Source organism: Cetorhinus maximus, chromosome 2 (assembly GCF_964194155.1).
Source record: "Cetorhinus maximus chromosome 2, sCetMax3.hap1.1, whole genome shotgun sequence".
Taxonomy (NCBI): domain Eukaryota; kingdom Metazoa; phylum Chordata; class Chondrichthyes; order Lamniformes; family Cetorhinidae; genus Cetorhinus; species Cetorhinus maximus.
In genome coordinates, this window is record NC_135880.1 from 74842772 (window position 1) to 74863977 (window position 21206).

Below are 21206 nucleotides of genomic sequence, written 5' to 3' on the forward strand. Positions count from 1 at the left end.
CATAAATATTGACCGTGAATATTGTTACAATATTCTGAGTGTTGTTAACACTGTCACTATATGCAACAATGATGAAGAGGGAATAGCAAACTCATTCTTTGTTGAATCAATTCATCTTCAACTAATTGGATTGAGTTTGTGATTATTGTATAGAGGTGTTATACATTAACCTTATATTCAGTTGGCCCATATTTGCCTACCTTAGAGAATTTGAAAAATCTGCTGAACAGTTTCAGAGAAGCTGTTACAACTGCAAATAAGTTGACAATGAAATAAATAATGTACAACTGAATAAACAGTCCTGAATAAAGGCCTATGGTCAATGCCACTGCTTTAATGCAACTGAATTGAATATTTTTGATTACATTGAATTAAGGGATTTCTATTGCTGGCCTCACATATAGCATATGAAAAAAAATAGTTTTAATGAGAGTGTAATGGGTCATGACCTAAACAATAGATTCTTACAAGACAGGAGGAAGATATTCGGCCCAACATGCCTGTGTTGGCTCTTTGAAAGAGGTGTACAATTAGCCCCCTCCCTTGCTCATTTCCCTTATAACTCTGTAAATGTTTCCAAGTTTCTATTCAATTCTGTTTTGAAAGTTGAATCTGCTTCCATCACTCCTTCAAGCAGTGCATTCTAGATCATCATAACCTGCTGCATTAAAATTCTCCTTAGCATAGTAAAATATCTAACCAGTTGTTAGATAATATGACAATGGTGGAAGGCAGCGAGGAGCTAAAACTCACAACAGTTAAATTTTCACTATTGTGGATTTAGAAGTTTTTTTGAGGGGCATTCAGATTTGCAATATATTCTATTTGAGTGGGTCTGGGGTGTCCAGGTGCGCGTTGCTTTCTCCAGGAAATTTTTTACCCACTGTCCCATATGGGACCGGAGGAACTAAGACTAAGTAAGTAAGACTTTCTGGGAGTATTTTTAAGTGTATTATGGGTGGACTTTTACTGCCCTGTCGTGGCCAGGGCGGGTTATAAAATGCGGCGAGCCATTCAAAAGTCCATTGACTTCGGCAGGATTGTAAAATCCCGCCAGCGTAAAATTCCATTGAATTTTCACCAAGTTGCCTATAAGTAAAGAATTGCTTACTCATGGGAACAATAGCTCCCTGGCAAGTCAGCTCTGATTGGTCGAGATGTTGCCTTGGTAATTTCTTTTCAACATCCTGGGAAATTACCATTGATCAGAAACTGAACTGCTCATATAAAAACTGTGGCTACAAAAGCAGGTCAGAGGCTGGGAATTCTGCAGAGAATAACTCACCTCCTGGCTCTTCAAAACCTGTCCGTCATCTACAAGGCACAAATCAGGAGTGTGATGGAATACTCTCCACTTGCCTGGGTGAATGCAGCTCCAACAACACTCGAGAAGCTTGACACCATCCAGGACAAAGGAGCCCACTTGATTGGCACCCATCCACCACCCTAAACATTCACTTCCTCCACCACCAATGCACAGTGGCAGCAGTGTGTACCATCTGCAGGATGCACTGCAGCAACTCACCAAGGCTCCTTCCACAGCACCTTCCAAACCCATAACCTCTACTACCTAGAAGGTCAAGGACAGCAGATGCATGAGAACATCACCACCTGCAAGATCCCTTCCAAGCCACATACCGTCCTGACTTGAACTATATCGCCATTCTTTCACTGTCACTGGGCCAAAACCTTGGAACCTCCTTCCTAATAGCTTTGAGGATATGCCTACACCACATAGACTGCAGCAGTTCAAGAAGGTGGCTCACCACCACCTTCTCAAGGGCAATTAAGTATGGGTGATAAATGCTGGCCTAGCCAGTGACACCCAAATCCCATGAAAGAGTAAAAAAAAAAATTCGCCTTGGCAATATCTCAACTAATCAGCACCCTTTTTTTCCTGCAGCATAAATTATTGTTCCCTTTAAAATTTGGCATTCTTGTGCCTGTCTTGATAAATGCAAGCCGAAAAGCTTCACAGCTTTTTTCAGCAATATGGAAATTGTTTAATCTGATAAAGTAGAAAATGTTAAAAACAAAAAGCTAAAAGCTACTGCGGATGCTGGAAATCCAAAACAAAAACAGAATTACCTGGAAAAACTCAGCAGGTCTGGCAGCATTGGCGGAGAAGAAATCAGTTAACGTTTCGAGCCTTCATGGCCTTTCGGCAGAACTGAAGCATAGTTAGAAGAAGGGAGAAATATAAATTGGTTTAAGGTGGGGGGTGGGTGGGGGGGGGGGGGGGGGGGCGGTGGGGGGAGAGAGAGACATTGAGGGTGTGGTGATTGTGGAGATGAGCAGATAATCAAAAGATGTCACAGACAAAAGGGTCAAAGAGGTGTTGAAGGTGGTGATATTTGTCTGAGAAAAGTGCTAATTAAGAATGGAAGACAGGATATTCAAAGTACAGTTCTAGTGGGGGTGGGGTGGAAAGACTAACAAGGTTTTAGTTTTAGATTTAAAAATAATGGAAATAGGTGGGGAAAGAAGAATCTATATAAATTATTGAAAAAAAGCGGGGGCGGGGGGGTGAAGAAACGGGGTGGGGATGGGGGGAGGGGGAGTTTAAGATCTAAAGTTGTTGAATTCAATATTCAGCCCGGAAGGCTGTAAAGTGCCTAGTCGGAAGATGAGGTGCTGTTCCTCCAGTTTGCGCTGGGCTTCACTGGAACAATGCAGCAAGCCAAGGACAGACATGTGGGCAAGAGAACAGGGTGGAGTGTTAAAATGGCAAGCGACAGGGAGGTTTGGGTCTTTCTTGCGGACAGACCGCAGGTGTTCCGCAAAACGGTCGCCCAGTTTGCGACATGATAGGGTCCCCCTTGTCCTCACTTATCACCCCACCAGCCTCCGCATTCAAAGAAAGACCCAAACCTCCCTGTCGCTTGCCATTTTAACACTCCACCCTGTTCTCTTGCCCACATGTCTGTCCTTGGCTTGCTGCATTGTTCCAGTGAAGCCCAACGCAAACTGGAGGAACAGCACCTCATCTTCCGACTAGGCACTTTACAGCCTTCCGGGCTGAATATTGAATTCAACAACTTTAGATCTTAAACTCCCCCTCCCCCCATCCCCACCCCGTTTCTTCACCCCCCCCCACCAACCCCCGCTTTTTTTTCAATAATTTATATAGATTCTTCTTTCCCCACCTATTTCCATTATTTTTAAATCTACAACTAAAACCTTGTTAGTCTTTCCACCCCACCCCCACTAGAGCTGTACTTTGAATATCCTGTCTTCCATTCTTAATTAGCACTTTTCTCAGACAAATATCACCACCTTCAACACCTCTTTGACCCTTTTGTCTGTGACATCTTTTGATTATCTGCTCATCTCCACAATCACCACACCCTCAATGTCTCTCTCTCTCTCTCCCCCCCACCGCCGCCCCCCCCCCCCACCCCACCCACCTTAAACCAATTTATATTTCTCCCTTCTTCTAACTATGCTTCAGTTCTGCCGAAGGGCCATGAAGGCTCGAAACGTTAACTGATTTCTTCTCCGCCGATGCTGCCAGACCTGCTGAGTTTTTCCAGGTAATTCTGTTTTTGTGAAAGTAGAAAATGTGTTAGTCACTGCTATTATGAAAAGCTGAATAGGAGGCTTGATGGAGTATGAATAGTAGCATAGACCTGCTGGGCTGAATGGGCAGTTTCTGTGCAGTAGGCTAGATGTAACTCAATGTAACTATGCAAATAATAGTAATAGAAGAAAAATATCTGATCATTATAAAATGTAACTGCATCGCAAATCCTACGCCCTAAGCTACTTACAAGCTAGCAAAAGAAGTCAGCATAACAGGGTAACAGCTGCTTTTCAAAATAATCTAAACTGAAGGTATCTAGTTTATGGCCTGAACTCAGCTTATGATAAACAAGATCAAATTTGGAGTTAAAACTCTGGCTGATTTTCCTCCTCTTCCTTTGCTTCTTCCACTGCTCATGAGTATTACCTGCTTTTCAGACGTAGAACAAAATTGTTAATTGGTTATGTAACAAACTTTATACATGGGGATTTAAGAGCCAGAATGGTTTTAATTGAATTACTGCTTAACAGCTTCCAGTATAGTTAATAATAAAGCATTGGAGGACAGAGATGTAAGAATTTATTGAATGAGCTACTTTGTAATGGGGAACAATTCTAATTTCCTGACTTGATTAAAAAATTAATCAATGCAAATTAATCAATGCAAATATAAGTTTTAATCTGTTCTTTAAAAACAGAATAACCAATATAAGACACTGAGAAAAGCTTTACTAATTATTGAGTTGAAATAGTTGACTGATTAAACTGTACATGTACTGTACCATGTACATCATTATCATTCTTCACAAAAACAAATAAACCTGCAAAGAAATGTTGATGGGGAATCTGGCTAAAAGTGGCAGATGGAATTCAATGTCACTAAGTGAGAGTTAATGCATTTTGGAAGTAGGCCTAATGCTTGTGGATTTGTGTACAGGTTCATAGGACATAAAGACCTCGTTGATAAGTTCATAAAACAATTATAAATTGGTTAGAAGAGGCATAGAATATAAAAACCTAACGGTAAAACCTTAATCAAACCTCAGTGTGTGCAGGATTGCTCTCTACACAGCAGGAAAGATATCGACGCTTTAGAGAGGGTACAACATAAATGCACTACCTGGTATGTGGAATCCAGATTTGACGGGCGAAATTTTCCATTCTGGAGACTAAGAGCGGTGGCGGGCGGGAAAGTCAGCGTGATTCCCGTTGGACAGCAGGGTGGATTTTCGCACCCGATTTTCCACTTTTCAGTTCATTAATTATGCATCAACGAGGAGCTCATTGAATCTTTTGGCAGGGTGGCCAGGGATTCGTCTGCCCCGCTGTTACCTCATGGGGCCGAAGGTCCTGGCACCATATTTAAACACGATCCGCACAGACATTTACTCACTGAAGGACAGGAGTGTTGTCAACTTCTGCATTACCATGGCGACCAAATGGAACAAACCCCCGGCTCCACAATTCAGCAAGGCTTCTATGGGGATTCTCCTCCAAGCCATCCAGGAAAGGGTTGACCCCCCACCCACCAAATATTTCCCATCTTGTCCCTCAGTTCCATTAAGTCTTAATCAATCTCATGATAGTGAATCGCCTTTAGTTCCACATCTGCGACATGAACAAAGACACTTCCTGTATGAAATTAATGTCTGGACAAGACACATGTAACCCTTGAATCAGGCATTATGTGACTACATGAGAATTGCTCATCAAGATTAGTGATTATCCTGATGCTGTTGCACTGAAGTCTGTAGTTTGTGTGTGTTATAAGTATTTGTCGTGACCAATGTTGGAGTCTTTTCACCCAAGTGAGCTTTGCAATGGCATTTATTTTATGACTGTAGGGTTTTGGTTACAGTAGTGTTCATTGTCAAGCACCATAGTCTTTCATGCCTCCCTGAGGTGTTATTTAGCCTCTGCATTTAAGGCTGAATGTTATTCCTTTATTAGGTCCCACTCTCTCCATGCATGATGCTGAGCGATCCAAGTCGGTTTGATTCTGTGACATTTAAATGTCTGTTAGTTGGGAATGAGCGTAAGCTGTCAGAGGTTTATGTTTATCCTTATGAACTTGCCTGTGAGGATCATAGTTTGCTCCTGGATAGCTACCTAGTGGTGCTTCATGGAATTCATCTGTGAAGTCAGAGAATGCAAATTGATATAGAATTCATTGATTGCCTGTGCACTCATTGAATTAGGGTTCATAGAAAGGATTGGCCTTTGTGAGATGGACAATTTCAAGAGCTGTAATGGTACGAAAAAGATGCTCCAGCACATCATCTGGGTGCTCAGCAGTATCTATGAAGGGAATAAGTTATCATTCATTAACTGCTGTGTCAAACCTGACTGGGCCACGTGTCTCCCAAATGCCAAGGCAATGCAGGACTTAAACTTGGCAGGCTTCCGACAAATGCAGGGTAATGAGTGTTTCCCAATAGTCACATGATGCTTCAGCTGAACCACTCTCTGTGAAGACAATGCTAACATAACTCACAGCTTTGGTGCATGCTACCGTGTAACAGATCACTGTGCCCTGATGTCTGATGGCATTTTGGGGCTCGGTATCAAAATGAGGCCTTTGCATTATTCATGCATAAAAGCTAGCATTTGGATAGATGGTGATGTCCAGATGTAGTTTCCTCTTGAGATGGTCAAGCACTAACCATTGACGAATGTTTTTCCTCTTGAAGCCGTCTTGCAAAGCTGCTGTCAGACTGGCATGAGTGCATCAATGTGTGCAATGTCATTTCAGCCTCTTGAAGAATGTCATGGCCACTGACTTGTTGCTGCAATGGTTGAAAGGACTGCATTATGCGTTGTTGCTTAAGAATGTGCGCAAGTGGAGTGTTAAGCATATTCCACAGCGGCCACATGGTCCCCTGGCTACTGCACTTTCCAAGAATGACCCCATCGTTAGGATTATAAGTGATTTATCCTCCCTCCATGATCACTGTGGTATTGATGACCTTTCTTGATATGTTGAAGATGACAATGAAGGTGTTGTTGTGTTCCCTGCATGAAGAGAACTTCACTCGTAACAACTTGTCTTCACCTTATTCCTTCTGGAATCTTGTAGCTATGAGATTGTCATGGGCATGTCTGCCACATCATGCCCTTGTAATGGTAACCTCATGTGGCTCATGTGAAACCTCGCCCTCTTCAGATTTATCCACTTCAACATCCTTCTTATCTTCACAGTATCATGACTCTAACTCCCAGGACCAAGTTCCTTTGGTGACTGACCACGCCCTGCAGACCATACTGTACATGAACGTCACCCAAAGCCAAGACCGGCACTAAGACATGTGTGCCATGCAAAGTCCCCTTACGTGGCCTGCACAGCCCCAGTACAGTCTCTTCAATGTACTGCTGACAGTGTATCCTCAGCCCCAGGACAGTCTCTTCAATATGCCCCCAACAGCCTAGCCAGAGCCCTAGGACAGTCCCAGACTCTTCCTTAGACAGTATGATAACTCTTGCCCCAGGACATTCTTTCACTACTCCATTCTGCTCCTTGCCCACCCCCTGGTCCTGCCTCCGTTTGCCCCCTCCCCCCCAATATTCAACCCCCTCCCCAGTCCTGCCTTGCTCTCCCCACTCCCCTCCTGTGTCCCATCCCCCCAGGTCCCACCTCCATCACCCGCCTCCCCTCCCGTGTTTCTCCCTCACCCCCCAGTCCTGCCTCGGTTCCACACACACCCCACCTAGTCCTACCTCTGTTTCTCCCCACCGTCACCCACCTCTGCTGGTATTGCCTCTTGTACCCAGCCTAGGCGAGCTTGTGATATAGGCATGCAAAATCTTGCAGCTACGCTTTTAAAGGTAGGTGAAAGCAGCGTCTACTGACCTCAAAGTTGTTGGTGAACTGAAGCTCGCCAGGTGCACGCCACTTATATACAGCCGGGAAGCAGACTGTTTTAATTATCTGCTGGCAGGGCATTTAATTTGGAGGGAGAACATAATTCCAGTGAGTTCACCTTTTAATGAACAGTCATGAGATGCAAATGAATGCAAATATGGTTCCCAACATAGATCAGTGGGAAACTCGACTGCCTTTAACCCACCATCAAGAACAAGATTCCAAACTAATTTCCTGCCAGTGGGAAACTGACTTTCAATCACGACAAATTTTGTGCCCCCACCCACCATGATGCCTGCCACTAGCAAGAGTGGAAAGTTTCGCCTGAATACTTGAACAATTAGAGCATTTTCATTAGAACAATGCTGGTTATGTGTGATATGACGTAGTGTTTAAAATTATCAAAGGGTGGGACAAGGTAGCTAGAAGCTGACTGCTTCCAGTAATTGAGGGACCTGGAATGACAAGATTACATGTAAGAGATTTAGAATAGAAAGTAGGAAAAACTTGTTTACACAGAGCATTGAAACTGTTGGATTTACTTTCAGGATTTGCAGTTGAGGCAGAAACTATGGCCAGGATATTTAGGTCAGTGAGCGGGGGGCGGGGCCCGCTCGCCGACACATAAAATGACACAGGATGATGTCGGGCGGAACTCCCGACGTCACCTCGCGTCATTTCAATTTTCAGGTCAGCGGGGTCGCAGCCAAATCAGCTGTGCGTCCGCCGACCTGCCAACGGCCAATTGAGGCCATTTAATAAGTAATTCAAGTAATTAATGGACCTGCCCGTCCAACCTTAAGGTTGGCGGGCAGGCCGGGAGCCCTGGCGGGCTTCAGAAAAAGCATGAAACCTCATCCACAGGCAGGATGAGGTTTCATGAGGGTTTTTAAAAATTTAACAAAAATTTGATTAAAAGTGATGGACATGTCCCAACTTATGTGACAGTGTCACATGAGGGGACATGTCAGGGAAATTTTATTTTTGTACATTGACCATTTTTAAATTTGGCACCGATCTCACTGAGGCAGCACTTAGCCTCAGGGAGATGAGTGCGCTCTCTCGTGCGCCCACCACGATTCCTGGCGGACGTCATGCTGGGCAGGCCTTAATTGGCCCGCCCACATAAAAAGCCGAGGTACCCCCAATCGGGGGCGCCGATCAGAGGCGCGCCTGCGTGCGCCCGATCCTGCACTTCCCCCCAACGGGGGGAAAATTCTTCCCTGTGTCAACATTCAAATTAGATTGGATAGATCGATCAGAAAAGCTGTGATTTGTTGGTGATTAGAAAATGTCAAACATGAGCACATTCGCCCCAGTACTATCAAACTCAAGGACTATAACCCCATTTTACTAAGATCTTGAATCGTTCCCCAGTGTAGTAAACCCAAACACCACCTCTACAATGCTTCTAAATACCAGTTACTTCCCTCCAACTATTCTTATATACCAATTTTATTTGTATCTTCGGGTTTTAAAATAATAACAGATAAAAATTATGCATATGTAAGTTTCACGGAATAATGATCAGAGTTGCAGAACTTGATCCCAAAACTTCTAGAATACAATATAATAAAAATGGAATTTGACTTAATACCGTAAGTCAATGCCCTTGATGTTATTGCATAACACTTCTATTATTTCCAAAGAATAAATCTTTGAACTCACCATGAGCAGTGTCACAGGCAATCTGGCAATATATTAAAAGTCTTTTGTATAGTGTGTGCCATTGCACACTTCTATAATACATTTTCAACTACACTTGATAATTAAATGTCTTACCAAGGCAAATTACTGGGATAATGTAATCTACCATTCTTCCCAAGTGATTGACTCCTAAATCTTGTCCTTGCAGCATTTATTTCCACTTTCTTAATAGTTGCAACAAGCTATGGGGCAGAATTTTTAGGCCGGTGTGTGGGCGCGGGTCTGACCCGATCAGACGCAAAATTGCACGGGATGATGTCGGACGACTGCCCTGACATCATCCTGTACTCGTGCGATATTTCGGTTGGCGAGCGAGCACGCACGAGTGTCAGAAGCATGCCCGCCGACAATTAAAGTTGCTAAAGTTCCAATTGCCCCTGATTTTTTGTGGTCTGTTCAACCTTACGGTTGGTGGACAGAGGAATCTACCAGGCGGACTTTGTATTTTTGATGAAACCTCATCCAAGGACAGGATAAGGTTTCCATTATTAAATGAAAGAAAAAGAAAAATCTATGGACAGAATTTTTAACATGTGTATGTTCATGTAACTGATTATGATGCTTGAACATTTTAATTGTGATTTTAAAATTTTTATTTAATTGTTTTGAAGTCTTCAGCTCCCTGAGGCAGCCCTCTGCCTTCAGGGAGCTTTCATTCATAGCTTGCCCGTGCTTACACCAACGCGTGCCCTTCTCCCACCCCCACCCTAGCAGTGCTGGCCAGCCAGCGTCAAGTTGCGGTCGGGGGCCAATCGCGGTCAGCAGTCCATTCCACGGCCGATCCCGGACCCGCCAATCGCACCCGACCACCAACCTAAAAATCCTGCCCATGGAGAAGCAAGTTGAACCAAACCAAAAAACAATTGATTGCTCCAAGTTGGGCATAAATGTAGGAAAGAGTAAATAATGATTGTTACAGTTAGAATAATTTATGCTTTCTACCTACAATACTTAATCTACTTATCACAAATAATCTTAAAATTGTTCAGTTTAGTTCCTTCCCTGTATGCTACTGTAACAGAAGCCACAAGGAAATTCCAAGCAAAAATGTCCCTTATTGGTCTGGAGCAATAAGCATGCTGCTTACCTGTAAAGGGTGCACTATTGTTGTGGATAAGAAAGATCAGAACCTCATTTTGGCTTCAGCTGCCACAGGAACTGATATTTCAATCTGTGAGAAAGTTGTGAGAAAGAAAAGATTAAACATTCAGTCCCTATGTTTCAGTTTTCCTTTGAGCAAATGCCTGTCTATATCACCGTTGTTATTGTATCTACAAACTTTTGTCCCTAGACTTCACCTGCAAAAATTACCTCTTAAGGCTATTATTTCTAATAAATTATTCATACAAAGTGTAAACTGATTTTATAAAAAGTATTTAAAACTGACTAGGTTAAATTTATGATCCCAGATGCAGCCAAGGCAGACTTTGAGCAAATTGCCTCTTCAAGCTAATTTTTATCCTCTGACGACAACAGCGTACATTCAGGATAATGATGTTCGTGTGACCCTGCACTCAGCTCAGTCCTTGGGAGTTGCTAGTCTAAAGAGTGGTATGTATTAATTACATTTCTTTTCTCTTCCTACCAAAATGACTGAGATCACATAATTATAGAACCATAGAAAAGTTACAGCACAGAAAGAAGTCATTCAGCCCATTGTGTCTGTGCCAGTGAAAAAGAAAAAAAAGAAAAAGCTAGTTGCCCATTCTAATCCCACTTTCCAGCACTTTAGGTGCAGATCCAGGTACCTTTTAAATGAATTAAGGGTTTCTGCCTTCACCACAAAACCAGGCAGCGAATTCCAAACTCCCACCACCCTCTGGGTGAAGAAGTTTTTCCTCATGTCCCCTCTAATCCTTCTATCAGTCACCTTAAATCTGTGTCCCCTGCTAATTGACCTCTGTGCTAGGAGAAACAAGGCATCCCTGTCTACTCTATCTAGGCCCCTTATAATCATGTACACGTCAATCAGGTCACCCCTCAGCCTCCTCAGTTCCAAGGTAATGCCATTGAACATCAACAGTCGATTGTTGGATTCTTTCTTAATGGAGATGGTCATTGCCTGGCACTTGTGTGGCACGAATGTTACTTGCCACTTGTCAGCCCAAGTCTGGATATTGTCCAGGTCTTGTTGCATTTGGACATGGACTGCTTCAATACCTGAGGAGTCGCGAATGGTGCTGACCATTGTGCAATCATCAGCAAACATCCCCACTTCTAACCTTATGATGGAATTAAGGTCATTGATGAAGCAGCTGAAGATGGTTGGGCCGAGGACACTACCCTGAGGAACTCCAGCAGTGATCTCCTGGAGCTGAGATGACTGACCTCCAACAACCACAACCATCTCCCTTTGTGCTAGGCATGACTCCAACCAACAGAGAGTTTTCCCCCTGATTCCCATTGACTCCAGTTTTGCTAGGGCTCCTTGATGCCACACTCGGTCAAACGCTGTCTTGATGTCAAGGGAAGTCACTCTCACCTCATCTTGGGAGTTCAGCTCTTTTGTCCATGTTTGAACCAAGGCTGGAATGAGGTCAGGAGCTGAGTGGCCCTGGCGGAACCCAAGCTGGGCGTCAGTGAGCAGGTTATTGCTAATCAAGTGCCACTTGATAGCACTGTTGATGACCCCTTCCATGACTGATGATCGAGAGTAGACTGATGGGGCAGTAATTGACTGGGTTGGATTTGTTCTGCTTTTTGTGTACAGGACCTATCTGGGCAATTTTCCATATAGCCGGGTAGATGCCAGTGTAGTTATTGTACTAGAACAGCTTGGCTAGGGGCGTGACAAGTCCTGGAGCAAAAGCCTTCAGTACTATGCCGGAATAGTGTCAGGCCCCATAGCCTTTGCACTATCAAGTGACTTCAGCCATTTCTTGATATCACATGGAGTGAATTGAATTGGCTGAAGACTGGCATCTGTGATGCTGCAGACCTCCGGAGGAGGCCAAGGTGGATCATCCACTCAGCACTTATTGCTGAACATTATAGCAAATGCTTTAGCCTTATCTTTTGCACTGATGTGCTGGGCTCCCCCATCATTGAGGATGGGGCTATTTGTAGAGCCTCCTCCTCCAATGAGTTGTTTAATTGTCCACCACCATTCACGACTGGATGTGGCAGGACTGCAGAGCTTAGATCTGATCCGTTGGTTGTGGGATCGCTTAGCTCTGTCTATCGCTTGCTGTTCAAGTTGTTTGGCGTGCAAGTAGCCCTGTGTTATAACTTCCCCAGATTGAGACCTCATTTTTAGGTATGCCTGGTGCTGCTCCTCGCATGCCCTCCTGCATTCTGCATTGAACCAGGGTTGATCCCCTGGCTTAATGGTAATGGCAGAGTGGGGGATATGCCAGGCCATGGGGTTACACATTGTGTTCGAGTACAATTCTGCTGCTGCTGACGGCCCACAGCACCTCATGGATGCCAAGTCTTGAGTTGATGAATTTAGCACAGTGGTAGTGCCACACAACACAATGGAGGGTATCCTCAAGTGAAGGCAAACTTCGTCTCCACAACAAATGGTGGTCGCTCATGTCTATACTGTCATGGACAGATGCATCTGCAGCAGGCAGATTGATGACGATGAGGTCAAGTATGTTGGTTCCCTCATCACCTGCCGCAGACCCAGTCTAGCAGCTATGTCCTTTAGGACTCAGCCAGCTCGGTCAGTAGTGGTGCTACCGAGCCACTCTTGGTGATGGACATTGAAGCCCCCCCACTCAGAGTACATTATGCATCCTTGCCACCCTCGGTGCTTCCTCCAAGTGATGTTCAACATGGAGGAGCACTGATTCATCAGCTGAGCGAGGGCGGTATGTGGTAATCAGCAGGAGGTTTCCTTGCCCGTGTTTGACCTGGTGACATGAGACTTCTTGGCGTCTGAAGTCAATTTTGAGGACTCATAGGGCAAATCCTTTTTGACTGTATACCACTGTGCCACTACCTCTGCTGGGTCTGTCCTGCTGGTGGGACAGGACGACCCAGGGATGGTGACGGTGGCGTTTGGGACACTATCTGTAAGGTATGATTCAGTGAGGATGATTATGTCAGGCTGTTGTTCGATTAGTCTGTGAGACAGCTCTCCCAATTTTGGCACTAGCTACACTAGATATCAGTAAGGAGGGCTTTGAAGGGTCGACAGGGTGGAGTTTGCTGTTGTTGTTTCCAGTGCCTAGGCTGATGCCAGGTTGTCCGCCCAGTTTCATTCCTTTTTTGAGACTTTGTAGCAGTTTGATACAACTGAATGGCTTGCTAGGCCATTTAAGAGTGAACCACATTCCTGTGGGTCTGGAGTCACATGTAGGCCAGACCAGGCAAGGATGGCAGATTTCCTACCCTGAAGGGTATTAGTGAACCAGATGGGTTTTTACAACAATCGGCAATGGTTTCATGGTCATCATTAGACTTTTAATGCCAGATTTTTATTGAATTCAAATTCCACCATCTGTCGTGGTGGGATTCAAACTTGGTCCCCAGAACAATATTCTGGGTCCCTGGGTTACTAGTCCAGTGACAATACGACTACATATTGTCTCCCCCTAAATGGGAGGAGTCAAGTGGACAAGTGATGAGTGGAGTCCCGCAGGGGTCTGTGCTGGGGCCTCAACTTTTCAAAATTTACCTCAATGACTTAGATGAGCGGAGCAAAGGCATGGTAGTTAAATTTGCAGATGACACAAAGATAGGTAGGAAAGTATGTTGTTAAGAGGACTTAAGGAAGTTGCAGGTGGACATAGAAAGGTTGAGTGAGTGGGCAAAAATCTAGCAGATAGAGTATAATGTGGGAAAATGTGAAGTTGTTCACTTTGGCAGGAAGAATAAAAAAGGAGCGTGTTAACTTAAACAGAGAATGACTGCAGAATTCTGAGTGCAGGGGGACCTACATGTTCTCATGCATGAGTCACAAAAAATTAGTATCCAGATACAGCACATAATCAAACAGGCTAATGGAATGCTATCCTTTATTATGAAAGGAATTGAACATAAAAGTAAGGATGTTATGCTTCACTTATAAAGAGCATTGTTGAAACCACATCTCCAAAACTGCGTGCAGTTTTGGTCCCCTTATTTAAGGATGGATGTCATTGTGCTAGAGGCGGTTCAGAGGAGGTTTACTAGACTGACATCTGGAATGAGCGGGTTGTCTTATGAGGATAGGTTGGATGGGCTGGGCCTGTTTTCATTGGAGTTTAGAAGAGTGAGGGGGGTGACTTGATTGAAGTACATGCTAAATGGTCTTGACAAAGTGGACGTGGAAAGGATGTTTCCTCTTGTGGGTGAATCCAGAACTAGGAGGCACAGTTTTAAAATTAGGGGTCCGTCTTATAGGATGGAGATGAAGAGAAATATTTTTCTCTCAGAGGTTTGGGCGACTTTGAACCTCTCTGCCTCAGAAGGTGGTGGAGATGGGGTCACTGAATATTTTTAAGGTAGAGATAGATAAATTCTTGTTAGGCAAGGGAATCAAAAGTTATTGGGGATAGATAGGAATGTGGAAATCAAATCACAAACAGATCAGCCATGATCTTATTGAATGACAGAGCAGGCTCAAGGAGCCAAATGGCCTACTTCTGCTTCTATTTCGTATGTTTGTATGACAAATGGCTGTGTAAGCTCATGTTATCAAACTGATATCACCACTTACCTAAACAAATTCAATCTTCGACTCCAGGGTGTAGGGCAAATAGTTTTGGGTCTTTATGAAACCTGGAAGGCATTTTTTGCAGAACTAGCAGTTTTTTCTTGGGATATTCGAACTTTAACTTTCCGCTATTTCCAACACATAAAAGAGCTATTGACATGTAGCATTGTCAGTGTCGATAAGGTTGGAATGTACATGCAAGAACAGAATTTTCTGACAGATTTCAAGATTTCCAACGATTTGGCCCAATACTTTCTTTTCTAGTTAAATCAGAAAACTACAATGAAAGTAACTTGGATTTGTTTGTATTTCAATGCAGAAACTGAGCTGGACTAGCCATATAAATACTGTGGTTACAAGAACTGGTAACAGGCTAGGAATCCTGCGGCGAGTAATTCACCTCCTGACCCCACCAAAGCCTGTCTACCATCTGCAAGGTACAAGTCAGGAGTGTGATGGATTACTCCCCACTTACCTGGATGAGTGCAGCTCCAACCACACTCAAGAAGCTTGACACCATCCAGGACAAAGCAGTCCTCTTGATTGGCACCAATACCACAAACATTCACACCGTCCACCACCGACGCAGAGTGGCCGCAGTGTGTGCCATCTAAAAGATGCACTGCAGAAACTCACCAAGGCTCCTTAGGAAGCACCTTCCAAAACCATGACTGCTAGCATCTAGAAGGACAAGGGAAGCAGAGACATGGGAGCACCACCACCTGGCAGTTCCCCTCCAAGCCACTCACCATCCTGACTTGGAAATATATTGCCGTTCCTTCACTGTCGCTGTGTCAAAATCCTGGTACTCCCTCTCTAACAGCACTACACCACAGGGACTGCAGTGGTTCAAGAAGGCAGCTCAACACCACCTTCTCAAGGGCAATTAGGGATGGGCATAAATGCTGGCCAAGCCAACGATGCCCATATCATGTCAATTAATAAAAAAAGGCTCATTGAGTTAGAAAGCTCACAATTGTGAGCATCAAAGTTTAGGGATCTGTGGGGTGCACTTGAAGCTACCGAGAGAGATGATGGGACCTCTATTCTGATCTACTGGATGTCCCTGCCAATAAAATTCAACTGTTTGAAGAAAATTGCATTTGCAATGCTTTCAGCATTTGATCTACATACCTGTGTGAAAAGGTAATTTCACACATGAAGTCAGTCCTCTGGCCCTCTCAGAGTTGGTTTACAACTAATCATTCAGAAGCCTGTGCACAGCTTATCCAAATGCATGTTAGACATTGGAAAACGCAGCAAGGAAAGCAAGGACAAGGATCACACTAAACTGGTAAAATTATGGTAATTATATATAGAGACCTTATAAATGTTGAGATATACTACTGGCACGCGAAACCTTAAATTAGAGTGAAAAATGAAGACTTGACATGCCACTTCTGAAAGGTTGCCAACCTCTGACATAAGTATCCCATGGCCAAGGATCTTTCTCTGGTAATCACTCTCTTTGCACATCTTTTTCCCCTCTTATACTGTCCTTTATCTTCTTTGGGGCCTGACTGTTCCCACTTCTTTAACAGATCTTTCTTTTCTTTTACTGCACTTTTTGTGTCTCATTTCACCACTAAATTTCTTTTCTAGCTTTTCTCACCCCTGATGATCTTTCACACACTTCTTCACCAGTTTTCCTAATCAAGTCTGCCACCAAGTTCCACCAGTCTTCCGCAGTGTCTGATGTAACTTCTATTTCTCTTGTCTCTCCACATGCTCTCTGAATTTCTTCTTCACTTGCAGATCTTTGAGCTTCCACCACCTGATGTTCTGTCTACCTCTGATCTGCTGTGGTTTTACCTTTGTAATCAACTCTGCCATCGGCACTCTATGTTGATTTTTAAAATTCATTTGTTCACGGGGTCACTGGCTAGGTCAGCATTTATTGTGCATCCTTAATTGCCCTTGAGAAGGTGATGGTGAGCCACCTTGGTGGTTGTTCTTGATTATCAGTTCCTCACTTGGGAACACTTTGCAGTTCTTTGCTTCCTTTGCATGAAAATTCTATCAATGATTCTGTCCACTGCAAACACCTTGTCTTTCATTTCCTCACCTAGTGCTATCCCAACACCATTTCTTCTCCTATCCTGACCATTGATAGTAAAGTTTATATCTTCTACCAATTTCTCTTGCTTTACTACCCTTCCACTTTGTTTCCCGGAGACCATGATTTGTATTTCTTTTTTCACCACCAGGTCAGTTACTTCACTACTTCTCCCTGTCAGGCTACCAACATTTAGGACAGGATTTTCACCTTGTCGGGCGGGCGGGCGGGCCTGCGATCGGGCCCCAAACGCAATTTCACACTGGCTGGCCAATTAAGCGTGAATCGCGTGCTGCAACACTGAGCGTTGGGCGCTGCCGGGGAGGAGGCGGGAGGAGGGCGAGTGCAGAAGCTTGAGCATGTGCACGGATGCCCACACTGAAAGCTCCCTGAAGGCACAGGGCTGCCTCAGGGAGCTGAAGAATTGTAAAAACTAAATAAAGAATTTAAAAATGTTAAAAGTATGTCCCCTCATGTAACTCTGTCATGTAACAGGGACACATTACAAATGAGATTTAAACATTTTTATATTATTTTTAATTCCTGTTGGAAACCTCATCCTGCCCGTGGATGAGGTTTCATAAAAGATCCAAAGGCCACTTGGCCGATTCGCCTGCCTGCCAACCGTAAGGCTGGACGGGCAGTGAAAAACTGCATTTAATTATTATTTAATGGCCTTAATAGGCCGGTTAATTGTTGGCGGGTGCGCTGCTGACTCCTGCGCACGCCCGCTGACTGAAATATCAAGTGAGTTGTGATGACGTCAGGACGCTCGCCCGAATTCTGGCCTTAGACCATAAGACGCAGGAGCAGAAGTAGGTAATTCGGCCAATCGAGCCTGCTCCGCCATTCAATGAGATCATGGCTGATCTGATAATCCTGAACTCCACTTTCCTGCCTTTTCCCCATAACCCTTGATTCCCTCACTGATTAAAAATCTGTCTATCTCAGCCTTGAATATATGTAACGACCCAGCCTCTACAGCCCTCTGCGTAAAGAATTCCACAGATTGACTACCCTTTGAGAGAAGAAATTCCTCCTCATCTCTGTTTTAAATGGACACCCCCCTTACTCTGAGATTATGCCCTCTGGTCCTAGACTGTTCCACAAGGGGAAACAATCTCTCAGTGTCTACCCTGCAAGCCCCCTAAGAATCTTACATGTTTCAGTAAGGTCGCCTCTCATTCTTCTAAACTCCAATGAGTACAGGCACAACCTACCCAACCTCTCCTCATAAGAAAATCCCTCCATCCCTGGGATCAACCTGGTGAACCTTCCCTGGACTGCCTCCAATGCCAGTATATCTTTCCTTAGATAAGGGGACCAAAACTGTTTACAGTATCCTAGGTGTGGTCTAACTAGTGCCTTGTATAGTTTTAGCAAGACTTCCCTATTTTTATACTCCATTCTCTTTGAAATAAAGGCCAACTTTCCATTTGCCTTCCCTACTACCTTTTGAACTTTATGCTAGCTTTTTGGGATTCATGCACGAGGACCCCTAAATCCCTCTGCGCTGCAGTTTTCTTTAGTCTTTCTCCATTTAAATAATATTCAACTCCTCTATTCTTCGTGCCAAGGTGCATAACCTCACACTTTCCCATATTATATTCCATCTGCTATGTTTTTGCCTACTCACTTAACCTGTCCCTATCCCTCTGTAGACTCCTGGTGTCATCCTCACCACTTGCCTTCCCACCTATTTTTGTGTCATCTGCAAACTTGGTAATACATTAATTCCCCTCATCCAAATCATTAATATATATTGTAAATAATTGTGGCCCCAGCACTGATCGCTGTGGCACTCCACTAGTTACAAGTTGCCATTCTAAAAATGCCCCCCCACCCCTGTATCCCAACTCTCTCTTCCATTAGGTAGCTAGTCCTCAATCCATGCTAATATACTACCCCCAACACCATAGGCTGTTATCTTATTAAGTAGCCTTATGTGTGGTACCTTATCGAATGCCTTTTGGAAATCCAAATATATTATATCTACTACTTCCCCTTTATCTATACTACTTGTTACCTCCTCAAAGAATTCTAATAAATTTGTCAGGCATGATTTCCCCTTCATGAAGCCATGCTGACTCTCCTTGATTATATTATGCATTTCTAAATGCTCTGCTATTACATTCTTTATAATAGACTCCAACAGACTCCAATAGACGTTAAGCTAACTGGCCTATAGTTACCTGTTTTTTGCCTCCTTTTTTGATAAGGGTGTTACATTGGCAGTTTTCCAATCCTCTGGGACTTTTCCAGAATCTAAGGATTCTTGGAAGATTGCTACCAGTACATCCACTATCTCTGCAGCTATTTCCTTTGATATCCTATGCAGCCCCTCAGGTCCAAGTGACTTATCGGCCTTTAGCTCCATTAGTTTCCCTAGTACTTTTTCTCTCATGATAGTTATTGTATTTTTTTCCTCTCCCCCCCTTTTGCCCCATGATTATTTAGTATTTTTGATATGCTATTTAGACTTTATCATCTTTCCCCTCACCGTCAGGCTTTCTTCTTTAGCCAACTTTCTCCATTCGATGGTAAACTTTACCCATTTCTCACAGGGTTTGGCCAAGACCATGCACACCACTTTCAGGTGTCACAGCCATGTGAGGAGGGGTAAAATTTACTCCCCTTATCTACCGCTCCTAGTCTGACCGTAACAGAGTTTTTTTTATGAATTTAGGGAGGCCGTGCTTTGCCAATACTGCAGGAGTCCCATTATTTGTACTTTCAGATGATAAATAATTAGTCAGACAGGTTTTCTGAGTTTAAACAAAGAACAAGATAAGTTTATTTGAACTATTTCCCAAATTTAAAAAAAAACTAGGTTTGACACCATGGGGAAATATTTTGTTGCAGTGCTGTGGAGGGGAAAACCATTGATTTGATAGAATTGTGGAGAATGACCTCAAGTATGGTTGAACTGGGTGATGAAATGTGAGATTTGGTTCACTGGTGGATCCCTGATGGAGTGGGTGGGGCTTTAACCCCTTCTTTGATCGGCAGGAACCAGCAGTTAGAATGTAGTAGATACTTACTCACTGGCCTCTTGTCCAAATCGATTGACTGCAACTTTACAGAAAAGGAAAACCACCTCCTGTGATATGTGTGCCAACGCAACATACTATTTCCAGTGGGCGTTCGTTGATCCCACTTGGTTTCACTCAGACAGGTGATCAATGGTAGAAAATGTTGTAAATAAATGTTGCTATTTGTACTGTAACAATTGCTTAAACAATCCACATTGAAAAGTGTGTGGGGTTAATTATTAAAGTTTTTTACAGGAATCCAGTACACACAATCCATTAAAATCCATTGTAAATGCTTACTTTTGTGCTTTATTTAAGATGATTATGGCAAAATAATTAGTATGTTGTGGTCTTTTGATGTCCACGAGGTTAATGAACACAATAGTTTTATTAGCATCTATGATATAATTGCAATTAACAGTAAGTTAAAATATAATTTACTTAACAGGCCAGCTGGAAGTCATAATGGATCGCAGACTGGTGCAGGATGACAACCGTGGCCTGGGCCAAGGTCTCAAGGACAATAAAATCACAGCCAATTTATTCAGAGTTTTGTTGGAGAGAAGAATTGGAGTAGATATGGTAAGACTAATTATGCAGTGCCAGTATTAATTTCCTAAGTATGACTAACTAAGAAGTCTATATTATTGGAAAAAATCAGAACTATTAAATTTTTTTTTAAAAAATCATTCGAACAAATAGACTCGAATAAAACAAGTGACATTTAAATAATTAATTTTCATAATTTTATGGGTGTGCATAATGGGTTATTGGGAAAATACATCATAGGACATATTTTCCATATTTATGTCCTTCAACACTGGATACCAACAGCCACTGTGATTCACTGGAGTCCAGTGTTGCCAAAGCCATTGGTGAGGTGGGGGTGCGGGGGTGGGGGGTGGTGGGTGGTGAGTGGTGGGTGTAAATTGGGATTATTTAAACAAGCAAAATACAGTCAGACTTTGAAAGCTTTTTATGCCAGTTCTGTGGTACTGCGGATCCACTGCATGGTTATAGTCAGGAGATTGCTCAAGAGGTGCCATGAAAGGCTCGAGCTAATGCCTGCCAGGATCAGTGACATTGGCTGCAGGCAGTTGGAAGTTCTGTTCCACTCCAAAAATACCACTAAGGTCACAGTGGGAATTTCAGGGCCATTATGTTCTATTTGTTAGCTTGAGCCCAGTAGTAGTACTTGTGGGACCGTCATGGATTCAAACCTGGCTACAGAGATTATCTAGACTATTTGAGTGAAATAATGAGGGAGTGCTGCCTCAGAGATGTTATCCTTCAGGTGAATGTAAAAGGACTTACAGTCCTTTTGGAAGGAGGGCAGGGGATCCTTCCAGTGTACTGGCCAATATTTATTCCTCAACAAACATGACA

The 21206-nt window shown here is 43.5% G+C and overlaps 1 protein-coding gene across 4 annotated transcripts in view; it reads left to right on the top strand.

The window, feature by feature from the left end:
* man2a1 (mannosidase, alpha, class 2A, member 1) overlaps positions 1-21206 on the top strand; it is a 273921-nt gene that overhangs the window by 215044 nt on the left and 37671 nt on the right. For all 4 annotated transcript variants that reach the window (XM_078566067.1, XM_078566076.1, XM_078566084.1 and 1 more), the window contains 2 exons: positions 10498-10639; positions 20269-20402. In XM_078566067.1, the coding sequence (XP_078422193.1) occupies positions 10498-10639; positions 20269-20402 (276 nt within the window). The remainder of the gene's footprint in view (positions 1-10497; positions 10640-20268; positions 20403-21206) is intronic.